This window comes from Oncorhynchus mykiss, chromosome 29 (genome assembly GCF_057628025.1).
Source record: "Oncorhynchus mykiss isolate SJ-2025 chromosome 29, ASM5762802v1, whole genome shotgun sequence".
Classification (NCBI taxonomy): Eukaryota; Metazoa; Chordata; class Actinopteri; order Salmoniformes; family Salmonidae; genus Oncorhynchus; species Oncorhynchus mykiss.
The window spans coordinates 13,695,757-13,722,225 of record NC_143050.1 but is presented as its reverse complement, the minus strand read 5'-3'; the positions used below and the strand labels follow the sequence as shown (position 1 = coordinate 13,722,225).

General features: G+C 43.7%; 2 protein-coding genes across 6 annotated transcripts in view; both read left to right on the top strand.

Moving 5' to 3' along the window:
* The window catches only part of LOC110510144 (EH domain binding protein 1-like 1b), a 37,125-nt gene extending 18,830 nt beyond the window's left edge, over positions 1 to 18,295 (top strand). Inside the window, exons 7-22 of one of the 4 annotated variants that reach the window (XM_036968043.2) lie at positions 313 to 369; positions 510 to 684; positions 1,364 to 1,855; positions 2,130 to 2,852; positions 3,699 to 5,564; positions 12,332 to 12,692; positions 12,855 to 13,027; positions 13,265 to 13,313; positions 13,423 to 13,983; positions 14,136 to 14,187; positions 14,347 to 14,408; positions 15,033 to 15,144; positions 15,303 to 15,402; positions 15,557 to 15,630; positions 16,154 to 16,268; positions 16,410 to 18,295. In XM_036968043.2, the coding sequence (XP_036823938.2) occupies positions 313 to 369; positions 510 to 684; positions 1,364 to 1,855; positions 2,130 to 2,852; positions 3,699 to 5,564; positions 12,332 to 12,692; positions 12,855 to 13,027; positions 13,265 to 13,313; positions 13,423 to 13,983; positions 14,136 to 14,187; positions 14,347 to 14,408; positions 15,033 to 15,144; positions 15,303 to 15,402; positions 15,557 to 15,630; positions 16,154 to 16,268; positions 16,410 to 16,497 (5,060 nt within the window). In that variant the 3' untranslated portion in view covers positions 16,498 to 18,295. Of the gene's footprint in view, positions 1 to 312; positions 370 to 509; positions 685 to 1,363; positions 1,856 to 2,129; positions 2,853 to 3,698; positions 5,565 to 10,042; positions 10,307 to 12,331; positions 12,693 to 12,854; positions 13,028 to 13,264; positions 13,314 to 13,422; positions 13,984 to 14,135; positions 14,188 to 14,346; positions 14,409 to 15,032; positions 15,145 to 15,302; positions 15,403 to 15,556; positions 15,631 to 16,153; positions 16,269 to 16,409 lie in introns of those variants that run through there. The other 3 variants (XM_090226556.1, XM_090226557.1, XM_090226555.1) reach the window with 3 other exon arrangements.
* Positions 18,296 to 18,858: 563 nt separating this feature from the next.
* On the top strand, positions 18,859 to 23,890 carry LOC110510145 (ras-related protein Rab-1A). 2 transcript variants are annotated; one of them, XM_021591496.3, is made up of 7 exons: positions 18,859 to 19,081; positions 19,294 to 19,377; positions 21,804 to 21,876; positions 22,008 to 22,103; positions 22,205 to 22,300; positions 22,396 to 22,527; positions 23,417 to 23,890. In XM_021591496.3, the coding sequence occupies exons 2-7, from the start codon at positions 19,364 to 19,366 to the stop codon at positions 23,609 to 23,611; spliced, it is 606 nt and encodes a 201-aa protein (XP_021447171.1). In that variant the 5' UTR covers positions 18,859 to 19,081; positions 19,294 to 19,363; the 3' UTR covers positions 23,612 to 23,890. The 2 variants fall into 2 exon arrangements, with proteins under 2 accessions (XP_021447171.1, XP_090082684.1); XM_090226558.1 differs by having other exon boundaries at positions 18,875 to 19,377.
* The last annotated feature ends 2,579 nt before the right edge of the window (positions 23,891 to 26,469 follow it).

Genomic DNA, 26,469 nt, shown 5'->3' with positions numbered 1-26,469 from the left:
CTTTAACTCAATTCATTTCAATGCCTGTGAGCAGTGCTGAAGGCACAGTACCAATGAAGTGGTGTACTTAGCTAAGAATATATCCTGCACAAAGTACCTGTTGTCTGTAGACAGAATGACACATTCTGCTGCATATGTAATGGAGTAGAACGTTCTGTTACTGCTGCCCGTAAAATATCAGTTCTAACAACACTTACATACTGTATAAATCATGTTGTGCACTGTTGAGTGCCGTAATTGTACACACTGAAATAACATAATATTATACGTTATCCCCATGACATGATGTGTGTATGTGTGCGTGTTTTACAGAGATACAGAGGGAGTTGAAGACTCTCACAGAAGAGGACTACCACAGTCCTACTCTTGGTGAGACATTCTGCCATGTTCTCACTATATTTATACTATCAGTCTAATGTGCAAACTGTACTAACCCCTGATCACACCCCCCCGGGTCTTATTGCTTAATTATAGCATAATCTATATGTTTTACTCCCTGATTGCTCTAGGTCCGAAACTGTCAGAGCAGCAGACGGCGTCTGTGTCCAGTGAGACCGTTCCCCTGGCTCTGAGAGGGGACGAGTCTCCTCACTCCCCCAGGACTGTTGGCGCCATCAGGATCACGAACCAACAAGCCTCTGCTGAGAAAGCTGTGGGGTTGAAAGATGCCAGTACTATTAAAGGGTGAGTTCCTAGTGATGGTACACCGTACGTACAGCCACTTCACAGCTTTTTAAATGGAGTTGTTGCTGTCTTGTTGCTGTGTGATGTGGTATTCAAAGTCGGGGTCTAGTGGGGTCACTGGGGATCTGCAGCGGTGTCGGCAAAATTAACAAAAAGTAAGAGTACAGATTATTGTATGGGACAATATCCAAACGTTTTAGAGAAAGATTATTTGAAAAATAATAATGAATTGAAAGTTATTTGTTGGTGTAAAAATTGCCTTTTTCGTCTCTATTGATTGCTATAATTTTTTGCCTAACCATAAAATGGATGCCAATGGATACAAAGGTTTTATGGAGTAAAAGGAACCATTGCCATGATTTCAGCTTTACAGCAATAGTGCAGAGACACGCTGTAATCTGACCTCCTGCTTGATGGATCCCTGTTGATTCATAAAGGGCAGAAATAGGCCTATGTATGGCCTCAAACAGGGAGGATTGGTAAAGAGTGGCAACATATTACTCACCCCCTCCCCTTTGTCTTGTTACACCTACTTTCATTTCACCTTCTATAAAGCACAACCCTCCCTAACACTACTGGTTCATGACCCTGCCAATGTGTGTGACCTGCCTGCTGTGTTCCCCGCAACCTCCCTGCGCTCAACGTCTGAGCTCTGACACCAAGTATCTTTGTTCCTCAGTTCTGGGCAAGATGGCGACCTAGCAACTGGTGTTCCTGGCCCTATTCACACAGAAGTCTCAGCAGAGCTTATTCCAGCACTCCCTCCTCCATGGCCTTTCTCTAGCCCAGAGACAGAAGCACCAGAGAGCACTACCCCTAAAGAGCCTTCTACCAACAACCTGGGAGCTTTTAGTGCTGATAACATGCCATTGGCTGAAAAGAAGCCTGACTTTAAACAGGAATCCAATGAGACCAAAGAAGTGCCTTCTCAACCTGCCAAACCAGAGGACAACTCTGCCTCAACCCCGGGTGAAAAACCTTTTAGTGCAGACAAGCCGCCATTGGCTGAGCTCGACCTTGATGACATAATCATAGAGACGCCTGATCCGTCAGTCATGGCCGGTAACTTATTTTTGGAGGACAATGCAGATGAAGAAACATCAAAAGTGGGCGTAGTAAAGAGGTCACCATTCAGCCCCTTGATGACTGGAATGGATCATCAGGATGGAGGGTAAGTGTGACATTCCGTAGACAAGCACACACTAACACTGTGCTGCAGTTTCATCCTTTTTCCTCATCCTCATGTGATGATGTATAATAACATGTCATCCTTACATCCTTAACACAAAAAATATGTTTGCCATTGCAAGTGTACTCACACACGTGCACATATATACATACACACACACATACACGGACGCGCATGCACGCACACACGCGCGCACTTCTGAGAATAATATCTCCATTGATGCTCAGACCCTTAACATCAATGTCCCTTTCCACAGTGTTGAACGGACAGCTGATCCAGAGTCAACTGGAGTGCCAACATCAATGGAGCTCCACGTAGAGCACGGCCCAGTTGACACAAAGACACTTCCAGAGATTGGAAACATCACGTGTGGAGATGCAGCTGAGAAGCACGCCAAAGGCCTAGAGCAGCCCGTTGATAAGAAGCACGGGAAACAGAGCCCAGTGCCTCATTCACCTTGTTTATATGACCTCAACAGGTCAGATGAAGACAAGGAAAATTTGAAAAGCATGGCTGCTCTGAAGGCAGTTCCTCCCAGCAAAGACAAGGAAATTATGAAAAGCATGGCTGCCCTGAAGGCAGGTCCTCCCAGCAAAGACAAGGAAATTATGAAAAACATGGCTGCTCTGAAGGCAGGTCCTCCCAGCAAAGACAAGGAAATGATGAAAAGCATGGCTGCCCTGAAGGCAGGTCCTCCCAGCAAAGACAAGGAAATGAAAATGCCAATCAAAGCGAAAAGGCCGTCATGGACTGAGGAGGTTATGGGCTCCAAAGAGAATGATAAGAAACATATGGACCATCAACCCCGGGATGAGAAGGCCTCATTATCACAAGCTGATGAGCACAAATCAGCCACTCTAGAAGTTCAAGTGAACAAGAGTGTAGAGGAGTCACATAGTTCTGAATGGAACGCAGCGAAAGAGGAGGCAGGCGTTTTGGAAGAACACAGAAGAGATGCTAACTGTGTTCTGAAAGAGCGGTAAGTGAGAGCACATCTTATTAGCATTTTCCTCTCTACGAAATGTCCTTTAACCTTGTCAACCTTTCTATTGTCTAACTCTCATTTCCTCTGTCACACTCCATGTCCTGTTCCATGTCACCTTCGGTCTCTCTTTCAGTTCTTCTGACCATGTGTCATCAAAAGCAGAAACAATTCCCTTATCAGGCAGTGTCAGTGTAGATAAAACCATAGAAGTAGATGTACTATCAAACAGTAGTTATTCCATTTCTATGGGTAAAACCATGGATGCTACTCCAGTAAGCCTAGAGACACCCAAAATGTCTGATCCCCCGCAATATGAAGTCCTTGAACCTATGATCCAATTGAGATTCACATTATACACCATAGCTGAGGATGCAATGGAGAATGTAGAACTGCCAGAGAAGACAGACCCACAGCCTCAGCCTCCAACAGTGGCCCTGGAGCAGCCAGAGGTTCCACTCTGGAAGGCCCTGGAGGAGAAAGCTAATGATCAGGAACCAGAGCAGGACTCTGGAGAAGTGATGATCAAAGATGAAGTCCTCAGGGAGGAACAGGGGGAAGTAGATGAGAACATGTTAGTGCCAGATGTAGAATCACTGGAGACAGGGTAAGTGTGGAAGGAAGGGAGGCATCTCTATAACACTGAGAGTAATTGATGACTTCAGGGATACCCCAGTTCAAGTTTACCATATATGTGTGAATTATGGTCTGGTGGTAATCCTTGGCAATAGTTCAAATGTAAGACAATGCCTGGCCCTGTCCTACAGTTATTTTGAGTGTCTGATCTGTAAGTATTCACTGTGTCATAATACTGATGTCCTTCACATATGTTTGCCCTCTCAGCTCAGACAACGATGTTAAACCAGAAGCTGCTATTATCAGAGTTGAGGGTCACAAGCAAATCATCTCAGATGAATCAGAGCTGCTCCAGATGCCAGCTTCCCCAGAGCCCACTACACAGTCTTCAGCTTCCCCAGAGCCCACTACACAGTCTTCAGCTTCCCCAGAGCCCACTGCCCAGTCTTCTGCTACCCCAAAGCCCACTGCCCAGTCTTCTGCTACCCCAGAGCCCACTGCCCAGTCTTCTGCTACCCCAGAGCCCACTGCCCAGTCTTCTGCTACCCCAGAGCCCACTACCCAGTCTTCTGCTACCCCAGAGCCCACTGCCCAGTCTTCTGCTACCCCAGAGACCACTGCCCAGTCTTCTGCTACCCCAGAGCCCACTGCCCAGTCTTCTGCTACCCCAGAGCCCACTACCCAGTCTTCTGCTACCCCAGAGCCCACAGTGACCCAGTCTTCTGCTACCCCAGAGCCCACTACCCAGTCTTCTGCTACCCCAGAGCCCACTACCCAGTCTTCTGCTACCCCAGAGCCCACTGCCCAGTCTTCTGCTACCCCAGAGCCCACTACCCAGTCTTCTGCTACCCCAGAGCCCACTGCCCAGTCTTCTGCTACCCCAGAGCCCACTACCCAGTCTTCTGCTACCCCAGAGCCCACAGTGACCCAGTCTTCTGCTACCCCAGAGCCCACTACCCAGTCTTCTGCTACCCCAGAGCCCACTACTCAGTCTTCTGCTACCCCAGAGCCCACTGCCCAGTCGTCTGCTACCCCAGAGCCCACTACCCAGTCTTCTGCTACCCCAGAGCCCACTGCCCAGTCTTCTGCTACCCCAGAGCCCACTACCCAGTCTTCTGCTACCCCAGAGCCCACTGCCCAGTCTTCTGCTACCCCAGAGCCCACTACCCAGTCTACAGCTACCCCAGAGCCCACTACCCAGTCTTCTGCTACCCCAGGGCCCACTACCCAGTCATATGCTACTCCAGAGCCCACTACCCAGTCTTCTGCTACCCCAGAGCCCACTGCCCAGTCTTCTGCTACCCCAGAGCCCACTACCCAGTCTTCTGCTACCCCAGAGCCCACTGCCCAGTCTTCTGCTACCCCAGAGCCCACTACCCGGTCTTCTGCTACCCCAGAGCCCACTACCCAGTCTTCTGCTACCCCAGAGCCCACTGCCCAGTCTTCTGCTACCCCAGAGCCCACTACCCAGTCTTCTGCTACCCCAGAGCCCACTGCCCAGTCTTCTGCTACCCCAGAGCCCACTACCCAGTCTACAGCTACCCCAGAGCCCACTACCCAGTCTTCTGCTACCCCAGGGCCCACTACCCAGTCATATGCTACTCCAGAGCCCACTACCCAGTCTTCTGCTACCCCAGAGCCCACTGCCCAGTCTTCTGCTACCCCAGAGCCCACTACCCAGTCTTCTGCTACCCCAGAGCCCACTGCCCAGTCTTCTGCTACCCCAGATCCCACTACCCAGTCTTCTGCTACCCCAGAGCCCACAGTGACCCAGTCTTCTGAATCACTTAGAAAACAGATGATTGAAGAGGAAAATGGTAAAGATAGTGTACCGTCAATATTGACTACACCCCTCCTGGATCTCCCTGCGAAGGCTGTCGGTAGCTTCACCATGGAGCGCACATTGCTGTTAGACACGCCTGTGTCAGTGGAAGGAGACATTTCTCCAGCTGCAGAGTCAGATGTTAAGAAGAAAGAGGGGCCGTGCGATATGAAGCGTCCTCCCAGTAGGGAGGCTGTAACTGAGGCAGAAAGGCCTCTGCGGGCTACTTTAGAGGAGGAAACTAAGGAGAAGGGGACAGAGGGAGTAGGCATGAGCACATTGGAGCCAACAAAGAATACCTTGCAAACAGGGTAAGTTACTGGGGGTTGAACACATCACAGCATGGCATAAAGTGTCTGTGAGGCACATTTACACTAGACATACATAATTGTGGTGGTGTTGACATTTTAAAAATGTTTTAATGCTCACCAACAAGTGCCAATAACACTGCGTTTAGGCCATAACTTTTCTGGAGACTAGTCATTTTCCCCATATTAGAAGTCATTACCTATGGATCATGACTCTATGGATTCCAGTCCTTCTGTTGGTTTCAGATTAGTGTCCAATCAAGTGTGTCATTTCATATCTGTATCCGTGGCAGCCCATCTAGACAGGTGTCTGTAACAGAGATCTACATTACTGAGTACCTATAGGACATTTTCCTCCCATCTCCCTCTGAGTAAAATAGAGAAACATACATTTACTTTCACTGTGACAGTTCAGGACCCTTTGACACACCATTGACTGAGGAGGCCCAATTCACCATTCTAAGAAAAATAGATTGTATCTGGAAAAATGTGCTGTTGTCCACACTGAGTGTGAGGAAGGTGCAAGTCAGTCAGGTTCTTCCATGTTCTGCCCTGGACATCCCAACAATGAGCAGCAGGTAGATCCAGTGTCGAAGAAGAGCGCTGAGAGAACATTGGAGGTGTTGGAAGATGAGCAGGTTTTGGACAGGCTGCTGTAGCTGTACAGGAGGAGGGTCTTGATGTTGATGTCTTCATGAGAGCATTAGTGGGTGCCCTGTTCATTTTAGTCATTTAGCAGATGCTCTTATCAAGAGCGACTACCAGGAGCAATTAGAGTTAAGTGCCTTGCTCCAGGGGCACATCAGCAGATTGTTCACCTAGTCGGTTCGGGGACACAAACCAGCGACCTTTAGGTTACTGGCCCAACGCTCTTAACCACTAGGCTACCTACCGCCTGTACAGAGGGTAACTCTGAGAGGCAACCGAGGCTTACTCAGCTTTGTCAGCTTTGATCAGCATGGCCACAGACATTTTAGGGACATTTAGTACCCTTGCTTGTAAAAGCATGTTAGCAATAAGATCCAAAGCTTGAATGACAAAAAGTTTGTTTATACCATTTTTACAGATTTCAGATCTATGTGTATAAAGATTGGATGGAAATATGAACAAGTAGTAGGTGTCCAACTATGTCACCTTGAAATGTGTCTTAAAGTCTGCATCTTCCATGCCTGCTGTAAATGTAACCTAAAAACATAGTTCAAATATCCCCATTCTCTAGTTATGAGACCTTGACTTCCATACTTCAGCCATCTGGACCAATGTCTAATGACAACGTGGTCTCAGAGCATTTCGTATTATTCTGTACGTAAATCAGAGAGCCGCCATTTAGTAGTTTCGTATGGTATGTTTTAATTTGTGGATATCCATCATCCATTTCGTATGCTATGAATTACAATTTGTATTATTTGTTATGAATTGCAATTTGTATTATTTGTTACAAATTGCAATTCATATCATTTGTTACGAATTGTAATTCGTACATAATTTTACGAATTTGCAACACGTATGATATGTTATGAAATTCCAATTTGTTGTGCCTAATGTTAGCTCGCAGTGGCTAAGTGGCTAACGCTAATGTTAGCTAGCTGGCTAGCGTAAGCTAGGCCAGGGGTTAAGGTTAGGGTTAGGAGTTAAGTTAAAGGGTTAAGGTTAGGGGACAGGTTTGATAAAACGGTTAAGGTTAGGGTTAGGGGGAAGATTTAGCTAATGGTAAGTAAACTCAGCAAAAAAATAAACGTTCTCTCACTGTCAACTGCGTTTTATTTTCATCAAACTTAACATGTGGAAATATTTGTATGAACATAACAAGATTCAACAACTGAGACATTAACTGAACAAGTTCCACAGACATGTGACTAACAGAAATTGAATAATGTGTCCCTGAACAAAGGGGGGGTCAAAATCAAAATTAACAGTCAGTATCTGGTGTGGCCACCAGCTGTATTAAGTACTGCAGTGCATCTCCTCCTCATGGACTGTACCAGATTTGCCAGTTCTTGCTGTGAGCTGTTACCCCACTCTTCCACCAAGGCACCTGCAAGTTCCCGGACATTTCAGGCGGGAATGGCCCTAGCCCTCACCCTCCGATCCAACAGGTCCCAGACGTTCTCAATGGGACTGAGATCCGGAGTCTTCGCTGGCCATGGCAGAACACTGACATTCCTGTCTTGCAGGAAATCACGCGTAGAACGAGCAGTATGCCTGGTGGCATTGTCATGCTGGAGGGTCATGTCAGGATGAGCCTGCTGGAAGGGTACAAGAGGGAGGAGGATGTCTTCCCTGTGACGCACAACGTTGAGATTACCTCAATGACAACAAGCTCAGTCCAATGATGCTGTGACACACCGCCCCAGACCATGAAGGACCCTCCTCCTCCAAATCGATCCCGCTCTAGAGTACAGGCCTCGGTGTAGCGCTCATTCCTTCGACGATAAACGCGAATCCGACCATCACCCCCGGTGAGACAAAACCGTGACTCGTCAGTGAAGAGCACTTTTTGCCAGTCCTGTCTGGTCCAGTGACGGTGGGTTTGTGCCCATAGGCAACGTTGTTACCGGTGATGTCTGGTGAGGACCTGCCTTACAACAGGCCTACAATCCCTCAGTCCAGCCTCTCTCAGCCTATTGCGGACAGTCTGTGCGTTCCTGGTGTAACTCGGGCAGTTGTTGTTGTCATCCTGTACCTGTCTCGCAGGTGTGATGTTCGGATGTACCGATTCTGTGCAGGTGTTGTTACATGTGGTCTGCCACTGCGAGGACGATCAGCTGTCTGTCCTGTCTTCCTGTAGCGCTGTGTTAAGCGTTTCACAGTATGGACTTGGCAATTTATTGCCCTGGCCACATCTGCAGTCCTCATGCCTCCTTGCAGAATGCCTAAGGCACGTCACGCAGATGAGCAGGGACCCTGGGCATCTTTCTTTTGGTGTTTTTCAGAGTCAGTAGAAAGACCTCTTTAGTGTCCTAAGTTTTAATAACTGTGACCTTAATTGCCTACCGTCTGTAAGCTGTTAGTGTCTTAGCGACTGTTCCACAGGTGCATGTTCATGAATTGTTTATGGTTCATTGAACAAGCATGAGAACAGTGTTTAAACCGTTTACAATGAAGATCTGTGAAGTTATTTGGATATTTACGAATTATCTTTGAAAGACAGGGCCCTGAAAAAGGGACGTTGCTTTTTTTGCTGAGTTTAGTTGCAAAGTAGCTTAGTGGATAAGGATAAGCTTAGTGGAGACTTTGCGTTTAGCTACTGTGGCGCAAGAGATGGTTAAAGGAAACAACCAACAAAATTGAGCAAGAGGCCGAACCACTGAAGGAGACCACCAAACTACATAAAGACACTACCAAACCTAGGAAAGAGATCATCAAACCACACAAAGAGACTGCCAAACCACTGAAAGAGATCACAGAACAACTGAATGAGATCACAGAACAACCGAATGAGATCACAGAACAACTGAAAGAGATCACAGAACCACTAATAGAGATCACATAACCACTAAAGGTCACAGGACCAGTGGGGGAGATCACAGAACCATTGAAGGAGAACACAGAACCACTGAATAAAATCACAAAACCACTGAAGGAGATCACAGACCACTGACGGAGATCACAGAACCCCTGAAAGAGAAGACTGTGGGTAAACCAGAGAGTGATGTGTTACCACCTCTAGAATACAAAAAGGATTAAAAGGCTGTACAGACGATTTCCCACCGCCGAGAGAAGCAGAGCTGGAGGAAATAGCTTATGAAGAGTGCTTGGAAGAAAATAAAGACGAAGACACTACCATCGTTAATGGGGCTAAAGCCTGTAAGGAGACGATCCAGTGTTCCTCCCTGACAGCAATTCAGATGAGTTGGAGTTTGAGATGGGCAAGAGGATATGGGCACAGTGTGGCTAGCAGTGTTTTACATACAGTAGATGGGGGGTAAGTGCCTGAGCTCCTGTCGCTCTCTGCACTACTTTCCTGCATGGTTTAATGAGGAAGATTTTATTCATGCCATAGGAATGGAGCTCTGTCAAGTTTTGACTGGCTTTGTGTCGTCAGACATTTGGAGTGGTACAGTATTTTCTTTATGCTGAGTGATCTTGTAAAGATTTCTCGTAAAGTTATTTGTCATGAACTTGTGTTTTTTATATCTTTGTGCGTAAAGTCTACTACCATGCCTGAGGAGAAAGTTGAATTGTTGGATGTTAGTGCTTAACGAGCATGTGAACTGAATCCAATGAAATGTTGTTCAGGGAATGTATGAGGAGAAAGTTGAATTGTTGGTGCTGAATGAGCATGTGAACTGAATCCAATGAAATGTAATGTAACTGGACGTTACCTGATAGTGAGCTTGCCGTGTTGATGTTTACTGTTGACCGTTGTCTTTTGTCTGTGACATTGTTGAGAATTGGGTGGTCGTCTGCATTTTGGGGAATTTATTGAATTGCTATTGTAGCCATGCCAGATGGCTAACATTGATATCTCTGTTTCACAGTCCAGGGGTGTTATCTTCTTCACCACCTGCTGAACACGAGGACACACGCCCTGATGGTTTGTCCATACAGCAGGCCATGTCAGTGTTGTCCCCTCCTGCAGGACCTTTTGCCAGGACCATTGAACTGGAACCACTTCCCTGTCATCGCAGCAAAAATAAAAAATATCACTCCTCCAGTGCCTCTTCAGGAAGTAGGCCCAGAAAGAGTTAGTCAAGACACTGCACCTGTTGCCAGTTACCTTACTCCACCAAAACAAAAGAAAACTGTCCCTCCACCAGATAATACAAGTAATGAGGCAATGGCCCAAGAGAGCAGCACAGATAGCTTAACAAAGAAGACCCTTAACACTGATGCTAAAGGAAGACATTCCAAAACCACTCATCCTCGCCATGGAAACAACTTCTTCAGATAGCATTCTGGTGACAGTCAAGGAGAAGGGAGCCAATGACCAGCATTGACCAGGAGGATGACAATGAGAAAGTTGTCTCTGTCAACTCAGTGGTCCCATGGCCTCTACCACCGTCTCAACCTGGAACATCTACTACATGTCCCAAGGTCCCTCACATAAGCCCTGCAGAACCCCCCAAAGACGACCTAAGCCTCATAAAGGAGGAAAAGTTGCTACTGGCTAATATTAGTCAGTTGGCAGAAGAAGAGACATCAGATGTACCTGTGCCTGCCCCCTGCGTCAGAAAACGCCTGATCCCCTTTTTGCATGAGGAAGACCTCTCTCTGAACCCAGAAGATCTCCCAGGCTCCGAGGCCAGTGAGGAGCAAGAGACTCCATCACCAGTGATCCCCCAGGAAGTCAGTCTAGACAGGCCTGAGTCAAACCCCCTAGACCTAGATGGAAGGAAAGGTCAGCAGGAAATCATTTGTGAGCCCTCTACCATAGCCACCTCCTCATCAAATAGTAACCCATCAGAGACTATTACTGACACTAGTCATGGACAGGTCCTGGAGGACCTGGTGGCAACCACTGAGAGTATGACATCAAACTCCACTGTGAACTTGACAATCCACCGAGGACAGAAACAGGGACAGATGGGGTACCTGTTGACAGAGGACTTGAAATGGACAATGGCCCGCTCTCTACCTTTCTCTGTGCCATTGCCCAAGAGGAGTGCTTGTTATTGACTGAATTAGCGGAGACAGTCTCCCATAAGAATGTGACTGAATCAGGGGTTGAGGAGGAAGAGAAGGGCGTTGAGATAGAACAGGATACCACCCTTTGCACTGTAGATTCATCAGTGGATCAACAGTAAGTTGGCAGAACAATTCGAAGTTAATCAGATCATGTCATCTGGCTCTTGTAACTACTTGCACAGTTAAAATAATATTCACATTAATCCGTGCTTAACTTTAAACAGCTTTTGTTTGTTTTGCAGGATATTCAGTAAGCTCCAAAAAATTGGGACAGTTACAATTGTGTTGTTTTTGTTCTGTCCACCAGCACTTTGCATTGGAAATTATACAATAACTGTGCTACTTTCAGGGGTTTCTCATCCATATCGGGTGAACTGTTTAGAAATTATACAATAACTGTGCTACTTTCAGGGGTTTCTCATCCATATCGGGTGAACTGTTTAGAAATGATACAATAACTGTGCTACTTTCAGGGGTTTCTCATCCATATCGGGTGAACTGTTTAGAAATTATACAATAACTGTGCTACTTTCAGGGGTTTCTCATCCATATCGGGTGAACTGTTTAGAAATTAAAGCACTTTTTGGACATTATTGGGACAAATTCACTTATGTGTATTAAAGTAGTAAAAAGTGAAGTATTTGGTCCCATATTCCCAGCACCCAATGACTCCATAAAGCTTGTGACTCTACAAATGAGTTGGATGCATTTGCCGTTTGTTTTTGGATGTGTTTCAGATGATTTTGTGCCCAGGAGAAATTAAGGGTAAATAATATGTCCTTTTGGAGTCACTTTTATTGTAGATAAGAATAGAAAATGCTTCTAAACACTACATTCGTGTGGATGCTACCATGATTATGGATAATCCTGAATGAATTGTGAATAATGATGAGTGAGAAAGTTATAGATGCACAAATGTCATACCCCCAAGACATGTTAACCTCTCACCATTACCAATAACAAGGGAGGTTAGCATTTTTGCGGGGGTATGATATTTGTACGTCATTTCAAATCCATACTGCTGAAGTACAGAGCCAAAACAACAACAAAAAGGTTTGTCTTTCCCAATCATTTTGGAGTGTATAACTGAAACTTGCCTTTGCTGTCCCATCGTCTTATTTCTCCTATTTCTGTCTCTATAGATCTGAGACGGCTGAGGGGGGGGAAAAGTCCAGTGACCTGGCTGTCCCAACAAGATGCTCTAAGAAAGCTTCTCAGCCATCCTCACCAGACACCACAACCCAGGGTAACATCCAGGGTAACATCCAGGGTAACGTCCAGGGTAACTCAGGCAGTGAAGAGCCACAGTCCAATGGACAGACCCCAGCAGATAAGGAGGTCCCTTCTGGTCAAGCATCAGATACGGTTGTTCCTCCTCGACGCAGCAAGAAGAAACCCCTTTCCTTTCCTGTGGTCTTCCAGGAAGTTTCCCCAGAGGCCTCCACTCCCCCTGCGGACAAGGACGAAGCCCATGGGAAGGATGTGTTCGTCCTCAGCCAGGAGGTACATTTGATTTTCATATTTATTTTTTTACAAGTGAATATAAACAGTTAATTATATTTAAAACACAGCTGAACATTGAATATGTTAATGAGAATGTCACCTATAACAGGTCTCTCTCCCTCTGTTCCTCTCTCTCCTTTCTCTCCTTCACACCCTGCTCAGATGCCTGGTCCTCTGCCCAGTCCTGGTCTCGTGTGCTCCAGCAGGTCTTTACTGGAGTGGTGCCAGGTGGTTACACAGGGTTATAAGGGAGTGAAGGTCACTAATTTTAACACCTCCTGGCGTAATGGTCTGGCTTTCTGTTCCATCCTACACCACTTCTATCCCGACAAGATGTAAGCACTTAATCACTAATCAGATAAATCATCCACAATATTCGATCCTAGTCTGAATGTGAAATGTCGAGCAACTTTATTAGTAGTCCACGCATGTACTTTAAACCCACCCATACAGCTGAATGTAGGAGAGGTAGAATTATCCCATCTCCTTACAGGAAATAGGGTAGAAATTCTCACAAAATAATAGAAAATGACCTCTCCGTCCTTCTATTAACTACTGGTGTTTTTTCTTAGAGCTTTTGAGGCACTGGAACCCAACGATATCAAATTAAACAACAAGAAGGTGAAAACGTCAATGAGCTTATTGATGGCATATTTACATAATTATACATAATGTCTATAAGGAACACAGAAGTCATTGTTTTTTGTCCTGACTATTCCCTCTCCCATAGGCCTTTGATGGCTTCGCTGCGCTGGGCATCTCCCGACTGCTGGAGCCCTCAGACATGGTGCTGCTCTCTGTGCCAGACCGCCTGATCATCATGACTTACCTGAGTCAGATCCGCACCCACTTTACGGGGCAGGAGCTGAGTGTTCTTCAGATAGAGCACAACAGCAGCCAGTCCAGCTATGCAGTGACTGAGCCCAGTGAGGGTTCTGATGTGGATGCTGCTGCTCGCTTCTGTGCCCGCAAGCTACAGGAAGGTAGCATCTCCCTGGAGGACAGTGCTACAGAACAGGCGCCCAATGGGAGCCTAGTGCCACCCCCCCGGACTAAACGGGTGACAAAATTGGAAGAGGAGGGAAGCGTAGCTGGGAATTTGGATGGGGGAACGGGAGAGACACAGACCCCCGTGCCTCCACCCAGGTCACACACCTCTGCAGCCAAATCAGGATTTGGTCACGTAAGAGACGCCGACCTGGTGAGGAAAAGGCGCTTGCGGCTGAAGAGTGAGTCCATGGATGAAGGGGATGTGGTGGAACAGCAGAGTAGCACATCTAAGAGCACAGAGGTACATGCTGAATACTTTCCCAGCTTTTAAAACTGTTTTCTTGTATTTTAACAGAGATTGATGTTCAATTAATGTGCTAATGTTTTGCTATTTAAACCAGGCCATGTTTCTCTTTACCTATCATGTCTATTGTGTTTGTGTCTCCTGTCCAGTCAGCTGAAAGTGTATCAGACAGAGAAGTGAAGAATGTCTCCTCAGAATCCGGTAGGAGGTTTACCGGGATATTTTTACCTGAACTGAATGAGCAGACAACAGAAAAGGACAATGCGTAAAGCATGATATGAAAGGCTGCATACTCTGAGTTTTTTCTATTGTTGTTGTAAATATACTAATATGCAGTCTCACTGTTTGGTCTGTGTGTAGAGTCAAGGAGCCCAGCACAAGTCCAGGAGTCCAGTGTCCCAAGCCAGGAGGAGGATACTCTGGTCAGTTCAAACCTTTGCCTTGACTTCACATTATTATCCACTTGACTGTTTATATTTGTTTTTCTCTTTTGGTTTAGGCCACCTTCTCTCTCTATGTTTAGCTTAAAGGCCCAGTAGTGTTAAAAATCTGATTTGCTGTGTTTTATATACACTGAGTCTACAAAACATTATGAACACCTGCTCTTTCCATGATGTAGACTGACCAGATGAATCCAGGTGAAAGCTATGATCCCTTATTGATGTTGCTTGTTAAATCAACTTCAATCAATGGAGACAGGTTAAAGAAGGATTTTTAAGCCATGAGACAATTGAGAAATGAATTGTGTATGTGTGCCATTCAGAGAGTGAATGGGCAAGACAAAATATTTAAGGGCCTTTGAACGGGGTATGGTAGTTGGTGCCAAGCACACCGGTTTGAGTGTGTCAAGAACTGCAACACTGCTGGGTTTTTCACACTCAACTGTTTCCCATGTGTATCAAGAATGGTCCACCACCCTGGACACTGTTTCTCCCTCTAATCTCCTGACCGTTTTCTCTTTGTCGTCTATGTTCATCTGTGTGTCTGTCCTTGCATGTCCGTTTTGGCAATGTGTGTCGCTGTGTCTTCATGGTCCGCGTCTGCAGGACACCAGTCAGTATGTGCTGAGTGAGCTGCAAGCCCTGGAGACTGAACAGAAGCACATCGACAACCGAGCAGGCATCGTGGAGAGGAGACTCAGAAGACTGATGGAATCAAGTGAGAAACAGAACAATATAAAAAAAAGTGGCTGTAAACCTAACAGGAAGTGCCAGGCTTACCTTTACGTGTGCTTATCAAAGGCCACAGATTACTTTTCTCAGTAGATATAACAGGGTCTAACCTCTGAGGTGCCATGTGTTGTGTCCTTGCTCCAGGTAGCGACCGTGACGAGGAAGAGAAACTGATCCAGGAGTGGTTCACTCTGGTCAACAAGAAGAACGCCCTGATCAGGAGACAGGATCATCTGGAGCTGTTGTAAGACATAACACACCACTCACACATCTATTATTCTTAAGAATACGTAACATGATTATATTACTAGGAAATGGTTTGAACTGAAATGCGCCATATTATGTTCTGTGTGTGTGCCCAGCAGACGGCAGCTAATTGAATGTATTGTATTTAACAGGCAGGAGGAGCAGGACTTGGAGAAACGATTTGAACTACTGAATAGAGAACTTAGAGCCATGATGGCCAATGAAGGTTAGTGAGTCCAATGCATAAACACAACCTTGTTTACATTGAACACAACCAGTGAGACGACTGTAGACCTATAGCAGTTGTGTGTGTATATATAATGACTATGATATCGTCTCTCATCCCTGAAAACAACAGAAAGGCCCACACACTTAATATGCTCCAAATTACCACCTTTATTGACAATGTTTTGATACAGATCTGACCTGAAGAAGATCCTTGTGGTTTGAAACGTTGTAGCCTAGTGGTTAGAGCGTTAGACTAGTAACCGGAAGGTTGCAAGTTCAAACCCCCGAGCTGACAAGGTACAAATCTGTCGTTCTGCCCCTGAACAGGCAGTTAACCCACTGTTCCTAGGCCGTCATTGAAAATAAGAATTTGTTCTTAACTGACTTGCCTAGTAAAATAAAGGTAAAAAAAAAAAAAAAAAATATTCGGTGTGTGAGCTTTTCTGTTATAATACTACATTTTTTAAGGACGTGCGTATGACCACAACTGTTCTATCTTGCCTCATCCCCCCTCTCTTCAGAGTGGCAGAAGACTAAGGCCCAGCAGCACCGGGAGGAGCTCCTACTGCAGGAACTGGTCTCTCTGGTCAACCAGAGGGACGAGCTGGTCAGGGATTTGGACGCCAAGGAGAGAGGGTGAGTCTAGCCCATCTGTTTGTTATACAGCCATGCTTATGCAGTGTGCAGCATGCACACGCATAAGCACGCATATTCTACACACGTTTTAAACGATGCAGTACTGTGTGGTTGTTCATGCGTGTGTTTGTGTGTCCTCAGTGCCGTAGAGGAGGATGAGCGTTTGGAGCGGGGGCTGGAGCTTAGACGCAGGAACTTCAGCAACAAAGACAAGTGTGTGCTGCAGTGAGAGTAGGGACGACAATGACAAATAGCGCAGTGCCTTAAATACCAACCCATCTACAACTAAACCTCCTCAATCTCTGCTTCAAACCAAGCTCTCTGTCACTCAGGAACCTACAATATGAAACACTCCTAGACAAACATGTCACCACATGTCACCACCAACAAATCCTTAACTGGGATTTTGGGACTGATCGTTAATAAACAATTATACCCCCGGGGGTGCTGGGGCTGTGTGCCTTCCCTTTTGGAGATACTTGAATAAATAAATCCCTCTGTACCTTGAGGTAAGAGACTCTGGGAAGGTCGCCCATCCATGGAGTACTTTTGATTGAGAAACGAGGACCTTTCCAATTCAGTCTGTCAATGTGCCTTACTCTGTCATTCAATAGACAGAAAGCCCACTGTACAAACAGATGTGTTGTGTACTTTTAGACTGCCATGAAGCTAAGAGGTTCAGATGTATAGGCCATAATGTTTATTTTTATGTCTATAAACATCTCACTGATCTCATCAACAATATAAGAGAACTTTGCCTGAATGCTTTGGTGGAACTGGCTATGAAATGAACGGTCTGGTGTTTAGACACAAAATAAATCAGTCCTCTGTGTATATAGGAGGGTTTGGTAACATCAGGCCGCTGTGTATACAGGAGGGTTTGGTAACATCAGACCGCTGTATATACAGGAGTGTTTGGTAACATCAGGCCTCTGTGTATACAGGAGGGTTTGGTAACATCAGTTATGTGTATACAGGAGGGTTTGGTAACATCAGCTCTGTGTTTTACTTTGGACCCATATGTTTGATGAAAGACTCAAGTTTATGAGAGTATCATGTCTTGATGACTTCTGGTGATGACTTGTAATTGTGTTTTATCAATCTTTCTATTATTTATGGATTGGACATGTGCATGAGAAATGTTTGGGTTAGGTGTGTCATATTACAAGTGGCATGAACAGTCAGATCTAACCAGAAATGAAATAAAAAGAGAATAGTGAATAAAGGTGAAACTAGTTGTAGACAGAAGCTAGTAGTCCTACTTGGAAAACATACATACCATCCTGTATATAATACTGTATGTCCCTCTATTATTCTGAGTCTCCCAAGTGGTGCAGCGGTCTAAGGCACTGCATCTCAGTGCTAAAGGTGTCACTACAGACCCTGGTTTGATACCAGGCTGTGTCACACCTGGCTGTGATTGGGTGGCACACAATTATCCCAGTGTTGTCCGAGTTAGGGTTTGGCAGGGGTAGGCCATCATTATAAATAAGAATTTGTTCTTAAGACTTGCCTAGTTAAAACAAATTTAAATGAATTACCTGACACTGCAGATCTTTCAATGTTTTTTTTTATTTTTAGCAAAGACCTTTATTCTCTGTCAAATTGTCTAGTATTAATAGAGTCAACATTTACCAATGGCTTGTTCGATGTTATGTGCTATTTATCATAGATGATGATTACTATTATTCATGGTGTTATTAATATTATTTTCTTCTATTTTTTCAACTATTTCAATTTTTGTTTTGTTTTCTGCATTGTTGGAAAGGGCCCTTAAGTAAGCGTTTCATTGTTAGTCAACACTTCTTCCTTTTTTTTACGAAGCATGTGACATTTTTGGGGGGGGAGGGGTAGATCTGAAAATGTAATGATGTGACAATAAAGTATTACTTTGTCCAAGCCTCTTTTTAAAAAGGATACGCAATGTTTTGTTTAAACCTGTGAATGATACATAATACATTTTAAGAGTTTGTTTGAATAAGTTTTCTCTAATTTGTTGTCATATTAAATTATGTGGTACTACTTCACTTTTTCGTGGATAGATGTCATTGTGGTCTGAACATATCTATTATCTTGATCTTGCACTATTATTTATTACGTTTGTGCATGAAGAATAAATACGCCTCCTTTGGTGGTTCAGAAAATGTGTATTGTAAGGAAAGAAAGTGTAATTGAACAATTAGCTGCCTACCGTAATGTAGGCATATTATTATCATGTATTTATTTTCAATGAGTTGTAAAAATGTCTCTGAGAACTCTGCTGAATTCCCTCAATTGAAGGTGAGCTAAATTAACCTAAACTACTTAACGTTACTAGCTCGGAATTTGAAGTTGTTATATTATCATTAGTAGTCTATTATCAGGTCAAATCATATGCTTATTATTCATAATTTCTCAAATATTTATTAGCTAATCATTCAGTCGAATACGCTATACTACAGCCATTGAATCTGTCTTTGAACGTTAATGGCTAGCTCGGTCCACAACATTGTTATTATATTTTAGAAATGTTGAAACATGGCAAATATTATTAATCAGTGACTGAAATTTCGCGCTACCTGATATTCACTTCCGGACTTGGAGAGCGCTCAAAGCGTTTTAGAACGCCCCTCTGAATAAAGGGGCGTGGTTTTGGCTTAACTGCGATGGGGAAAGAAAGACGCAGCTGGCCAGAAGAACCTTCACAAGGACTTTGGCTGAACTACATTTTCCAATCTGTGTAGGAAAACTATTTAACGTCATCACTCACTGACACATGCGCAAAGGGCTAGGGATGAGGACGAGTAAGCAACAAGTAAAGCGAGAACAACAAGGTAAACAAAGCTATGTTTACCTAGCAACACTAATTCTAGCTAAATTGGTTAGTCACCGAACACTTGAGTTACTTACCTAACCAACAAGCTATACAAAACATTTTGGCTCGTGAAATTGCAGGACCATTTGCCAAACTAACGTTAGCAAATTTATTTTCTGTACAATAACGTTAGCTAGCTACAACAACAAGTCTTCTTTCCTACTACGATAGCAACGCAGCTAGCTACCAAGAAGATGAGTGTGTGACCCAGACAGGGCCAAGAAAACAGATTTCGGACACCATGAATCCTGAATAGTGAGTAAAGTTGATGTTTAGGTGTTGTTTTTGTTAGCTCCATATCTAATAACACCGATGATGTAACAAGCAGTTTGTTGTATTCTTAATTCCAAGTACAAATTACAAATATCAGGCACAAATATTCGTTATACAAATGATCAACAATCAACCATTTATATCACTACAGTACATCAAACACGTCTACCGCAAAACAAAATACACAAGTAAAACAAGTGCCCTTAAATACATAGCTAGTTACAGTAGCTAACTGCACACACAAAAACATGAGATGTTTTTCTGAGTGAAAACAAATGTAGCTAGCTAACTAGCTACTGTTAGCTTGCTAACGTTAAATCACAAATCGCTGCGTCATCTTTTGTTTACGTACTAGCTCGCTCTGTGCCTTACATCTGCCACCATATCGGGTTGTTTTGGTACAATGTTGTCATGATCATAGCAAAAGCAATGCTGACAAAACAATGTATAATATTGTTGATCCAGTTAGTTGTCTCTTGCAACGTTCTATATTTAAGCAAAAATGCCCGAGGAGGTGTGTGTGTATGTATATATGACCAATAAACCACGGCTAACACGGAACCCAAACCGGCTGGGCGCGTGCGCTATCGTGCATTAATTTATTTTGTAATGACATTAATTTGGCAACAGGTCGAAAAGCATTGAACCTGTATGGCTAGTTAGCTTGCACTTGCTAGCTAATTTGCCCTATTTAGCTAGCTTGCTGTTGATAGCTAATTTGTCCTGGGATATAAACATTGAGTTGTTATTTTACCTGAAATGCACAAGGTCCTCTACTCTGACAATTAATCCACACACAACGACCGGCCGACTCGTTTCTAGTCATCTCTACTGTGTTTATTTTGCTCCTTTGCACCCCAGTATTTCTACTTTGCACACTCATCTACTGTCAAATCTACCATTCCAGTGTTTTTAATTGCTATATTGTAATTACTTCACCATCATGGCCTATTTATTGCCTTTACCTCCCTTATCTCACCTCATTTGCTCACATTGTATATAGACTTATTTTTCTACTGTGTTATTGACTGTATGCTTGTTTTACTCCATGTGTAACTCTGTGGTGTTATGTGTCGAACTGCTTTGCTTTATTTTGGCCAGGTCGCAGTTGTAAATGAGAACTTGTTCTCAACTTGCCTACCTGGTTAAATAAATAAATAAAATCTCTCCTACCTTCCAGGCTTTTTCAACTTAAAGCTTATATAGTGATTGGCATCTACACTTTCATAGTATTACCACGACAACCGGAAAATGATTGATGTTCATTTGATGAATTTATTCATAGTATTTCATCCTTCCACAAGATGTAGTCCTGAAACAAATCTAGGGTTGCTACCAAGCCGGCTGGTTCGGTTGCCAGAGCTGCGACCCAGTCGTTCAGTCTTTTTGTTCTGTATCTATGGACGCGACCCAGTCGTTCAATCTAAATGTTACATTGCCGTACTGGCTGGCAACGTTCTTATCCCTTGCTAGCTAGACAACTACTGCTAATTTAGTCACGTCAAACAGTGCAGACAGAATAACAACAGTAGCTGCATTTGTTTAAGCTGTTTTCTAGTGACATTTATTTGGACACATCTATAACAATGAGCTAATGAGGCACAATTTCGTCTGGTGTAGAAAACGTGCTCTCTCTTCAGGACACTGTTGTTCATAGGAGCTAGCCAACAACACAGCTAACACAATCACTTCAGACTGAAGCTGGAAAGACTGCAAACTAACTGCACTTTGTTTCGATTGACCTTGTTTCAATTGACATTACTTTGTATATATCCATAAAAATTATGCCAGCTGATTCATGATTTTGACTGGCTGAGAAATGCTGCCGGCCTCTCTCGTCCAGACTCCCGACCCCTAAAGGTTCAGTACTCTGGGACAGTTGGAGATCGATTTTGAATATTGAAACAATGTTGCAAATGTCAGAGAGACTGTGACAGCAAGGTTTATACAAATCTCCGCTGTTAAACTAAATGTTAGTCTAAAAAAAGTGTGAGATAATGTCTAGATGCTTTTTTATAGTGGAGATCAAGTTTATAACTTTCCTGCCTGGGCTGATGAGACAGTGGATTGCGCAGTTAGATGGAACAGAGTAAATAGGCATTTTAACGTCATAGATTTAGCCGGTAGTAATTTGTGGATTAGGCACCGGCTGGAATGCTCTTTTAACCAATCAGCAGTCAGGGCTCGACCCACCAAGTTTATAATTGACATTTTCCTCTTTGACATTTCTTTGCACACCCTTGCAACTGTAGCTATAATAACATAGCTAATTTCAGATGGAAATGACAGCATTGCATATGAACTTAGCCTAACTCCCCAGAGACCCAGATGAAAGTCAATGCTGGGGGCTTGATTGAATAGATTTGTTAGTTTGTTATTTAATGTTCCCTAACCTGGTTTCCCCCTAGTGACTACCTGTTCAAGCTGCTTCTGATTGGTGATTCAGGGGTGGGAAAGTCTTGCCTCCTGCTTCGATTTGCGGTAAGACCTATCAGTGTTCAGTGTTACTGGCATTTTGATCAGTCTTCAGCTTTACATCAACGTTTGGATGGATACTGTGTGTCCATTGGTTGATTTTAAAGCTGTGTTTTATTTTTTATGATGCATTTCAGGATGACACCTACACAGAAAGTTTCATAAGCACCATCGGCGTGGACTTCAAAATCCGAACTATTGAATTGGACGGCCGGACCATCAAACTACAGATTGTGAGTTGAGTCAGCAGCTCTGGAAGCTGTCCTGGGAAGTTTAATTGCAGTTCATGCTTTCATGTAGTGCGTTTAACTTGTATATTTTAAATTGTCTTTAGTGGGACACTGCTGGTCAGGAGCGGTTTCGCACCATCACCTCCAGCTATTACAGAGGAGCCCATGGTATCATCGTTGTCTATGATGTTACAGATCAGGTTAGTGACGCCCCTCCACAAAGAACATTAATTAACATCTATGAGTCAACCTGCATTTCTTGACAACACGTAACTGAGGTATTTTCTCTTTCTAGGAGTCTTACAACAACATAAAGCAGTGGCTGCAGGAGATTGGCCGCTATGCCAGCGAGAATGTCAACAAGCTGCTGGTGGGTAACAAGTGTGACCTCACCACCAAGAAGGTAGTAGACTACACGACAGCCAAGGTGAGTCCTCAGGAAACGTGGACTCTCATACAGATTAACCACCGTATTTGGGTATATTATACTCTGTAGCCTTAGTTTGTTGTAGTTTACATCGGGGCCTAAAATGTACTTTTTGTCTACCAGCCACTGTGGCAGGTAAATTAAGAAAATATACCAGCCACTCAAATATTTTCACCAGTACATTTTTTGGGGGCCATAAACACATAAAAAAACAGATCACCATGCTTTGTAATGTTTCTAAAACAAGAAATGTAAGAAGTAATGTGGTATATTGCTCAATTTAATTTAACAGGAAATGAGTAGTGTCTGTGAGATTTTTGATCTGACTATAGAGCGTGTCTTCACTATCAGTTGAAGCAGCAGACTCAAACTAACATTGAAAAACAACTGAGCTTGAGGACTAAGTCTCACTTTGTAGATTTGTTTAGGGTAAATTGGACCAGCTTTTATGCCTGTGCACAGCGCCTCAAAATGAATCTATCAGCACTTCAGTGTGTGCACAGCTCCCCTGCAAGGCAATGTTGATGCGTGAGGAGGGGTATAGGATTCTTATTTCTTTGTGTGATTAGCAGCTATTAAACAAAACTAAGAAATACTTTGAAAACAGCTACTGCTGCATTTTTCATACTTTACTTTTCACACTTTTTTATTTGTGAATGTAACGCTCGCATTGTAGAACCCTGCAAATTGACCACTCACCAGCATGGTTGTGGAAATAGACATTCTTACCCGCTAGTACCTAAATCTACCTGCGTTTGGCGGTTGCTCAGTTTATGCCCTGGTCAACATGCTCAATTATCAACCCTTGGGACACATTATTACTTGCAATTGAAGCACCCTACTACTGCAGTCAGACTGGTGATTGACCCATCTCATTCTCCTCAAACAGGAATTTGCTGACTCCCTATCCATCCCCTTCCTGGAGACCAGTGCGAAGGACGCAACTAACGTGGAGCAATCCTTCATGACCATGGCGGCTGAGATTAAGAAGCGCATGGGGCCCGGGGCCACGGCAGGAGGAGAGAAGCACAACCTGAAGATTGACAGCACTCCAGTGAGGCAGTCTGGGGGAGGATGCTGTTAGGACGGTCCTGCTCTCTCCTCTCACCCCCAGAGGCCCATGAGTAGAGTAACAGTATTGGGTTGAAGTTGGGGTACTTCTGACAGAACAGGAAAATATGGTGGTGGGATCTTCAAGAACTGGCTGACATTTTTTACCTCTTGACCAATGCCCATAATTGAGTGAGTAAGAAAGTTTTGTGCTGAAGGAATAGTCCCCCCTCAACTCTTTAAAAAATAAGAAAAAAATTCAACGATATGCACAGAAGTGGAAATATCTTAATAAAAAAAATGTGATAAGGCATAACTGATGATTGTAACTAATCCAGCACTTTCTGTCTCTCATATGTATCACATATTTTTTTATATATATATATATATATATATATATATATATATATATATATATATATATATATATATATATATATATATATATATATATATATATATATTAGTGTGATTGAAAGAAATCATGGATGTTCTTTCAACTATGGTTGACTATATTACTTAAGTAATAAGGCCTGTGGAGGTGTGGTAAATGGCCAATATACCACGACTAAGGGCTGTTCTTATGCACGAGGCAACGCGGAGTGCCTGGACACAGCCCTCAGCCATGGTATATTGGCCATAAATCATTGGGCCCGTGCACACAAACACGATATAGGGCTGCTGTTGAGGAAAAAGAGAGGACATGGTGAAGTCAAAACAGTTTTCGCAACCTGGGGACCACGTGGTAAATGGAAACCTGCCATCATGGTGTCCACATCTTTAATGTCTGATTTAATCATTGCTATATGATACTATTATTACATGGTGGTTTTATTACTGTGATGTTTGTTTGTTTTTGATTCTCTGTTTTCTAATCTAGAATGTGTATAATCAATTATGTTGTTGTTACCTAATGATTGAGTGCATAACCAAAGGCTGACAGCATTTGGTTCTTTCTGGAGTGGAAGCTGGCCATAAACAGGAGGGAATTAAGGCATGTCCAATACTTGAGCATTTTATTTGACCTCACATCAATTCAGAATGCTGCTGTTCCATCACAGCTTTACATGTTCCCTATACTATATGGGCAACCTCTGGTTGGTGTCTGACAACTTCCCTTTCATTATTACAGTACTAGCCAGGGGCGGCTCTAGGAGATGCTCTTATCCAGATCAAATACACACATAACATATTTAACTGACAGAGGTATTGAACTGCCCATTGTTCAGCACAGCAAGCAATTAATGTTAAGTGCCTTGCTCAAGGGCACATTGACAGATTATTCACTTAGTCGGTTCAGGAATTCCAACAAGCAACTTTGCGGTTACTGGGCCGACGCTCCTAACCGCTAGGCTACCTGCCGCCTGTAGGGCCCTGGTCCAAAGTACTGCACTTAATAGTTTGCCACCCTGCAGCAAAACAATATAGGCCCCCTCTTACAGTGAAGTGAAAAATTTTACTTATTAAAGTTCATTTTCTGTCGTTCTACATATTTTGCCATGGGACTTTGAGAAAATGTTGCAGTTTTAAAGCACGTTTTCTGCTATTCTACATATTTTGCCATGGGATGGAGAGAGATTTTTGCAGTTTCAAAGCTAATTTCCTGTAATTCTACACATTTTGTAATGACATGCTCCGTTAATATGGTCTGATAGTGAGAATAACAAAATCAATGGGGGCCCCCTGGAGGTCAGGTTCCCTGCACACTTGCCCGGTCATGATTACTACAAGTTTAGATAGCTGGCTAGACTAACTACCAATCTAACAATTGTTAGCTGTCATGGCTAATTGATTGACTGTCAGTGAGAGACATAACAAGAGAAAAAGTAACACAAGCAAATTTTGAAATTTCACCTGGTGTTTTCTACTATTGTTACTCTCAAAAGTAAATTGAGACCCGACTCAGTTCCTGATTTAAAAATATATATTTGGTCGTGGGGGCCCTAAGCAACCACGTCGCTTATGCCTGGAACCGGCCCTGTTACTAGCTCAACCATGCCATTAGTCTCCATGATCCAGCATTAAAGGAAGGTTAGATTTTGGTATGTGTTGAAATGAATTTTTTTGGAGAGTATGGCACACATAGCCTACCCCAGTTAGGCTTTGTTTGATTGTATTGTTTTCATGTTTGAATGTTTGCTTCAACTTTAACTGCAGATGTCTATGCTTAATGATCATTATAGAGGGAGAGCAGGACAGAGGACCGAAAAGAACACCAGCATCTCAAATTAGTATGGGGATTACAACAAGAGAAACTTTTGCTGTCCTGAATAAATACTGTAGAACTGGGTCTGGCTGGGAATTCCACATGCCTTTAAGCATCACCATTGATATCCTTTGCCTTTTTGATAAAGGTGTTATTTGCGGTTGGATGGTAAGCAACATACCAGGGGAAGGTAGAACAGTTTTTTTATTGAGTAAAATCTGTTTGTTAGCGGACCGATCAGACTTCCTTAATCTATACACTAAAAGTATGTGGACACCCCTTAAAATTTGTAGATTCGGCTATTTCAGCCACACCCATTGCTGTCAGGTGTATAAAATCGAGCACCCAGCCATGCAATCTCCATAGACAAACATTGACAGTAGCATGGCCTGTACTGAAGAGCTCTGTAACTATCAATGTGTCACTGTCATAGGATGCTACTTTTCCAACAAGTCAGTTTGTCACATTTCTGCCCTGCTAGAGCTTCACAGGTTGACTGTAAGTGCTGATATTGTGAAGTGGAAACATCTAGGAGAAAACAACGACTCGGCCGCGATGTGGTAGGCCACACAAGCTCACAGAATGGGACAGCTGAAGTGTGTGGCATGTAAACATCATCTGTCCTCGGTTGCAAGACACTACCGAGTTCCAAACTGCACCATGAAGCAACGTCAGCACAATAACTG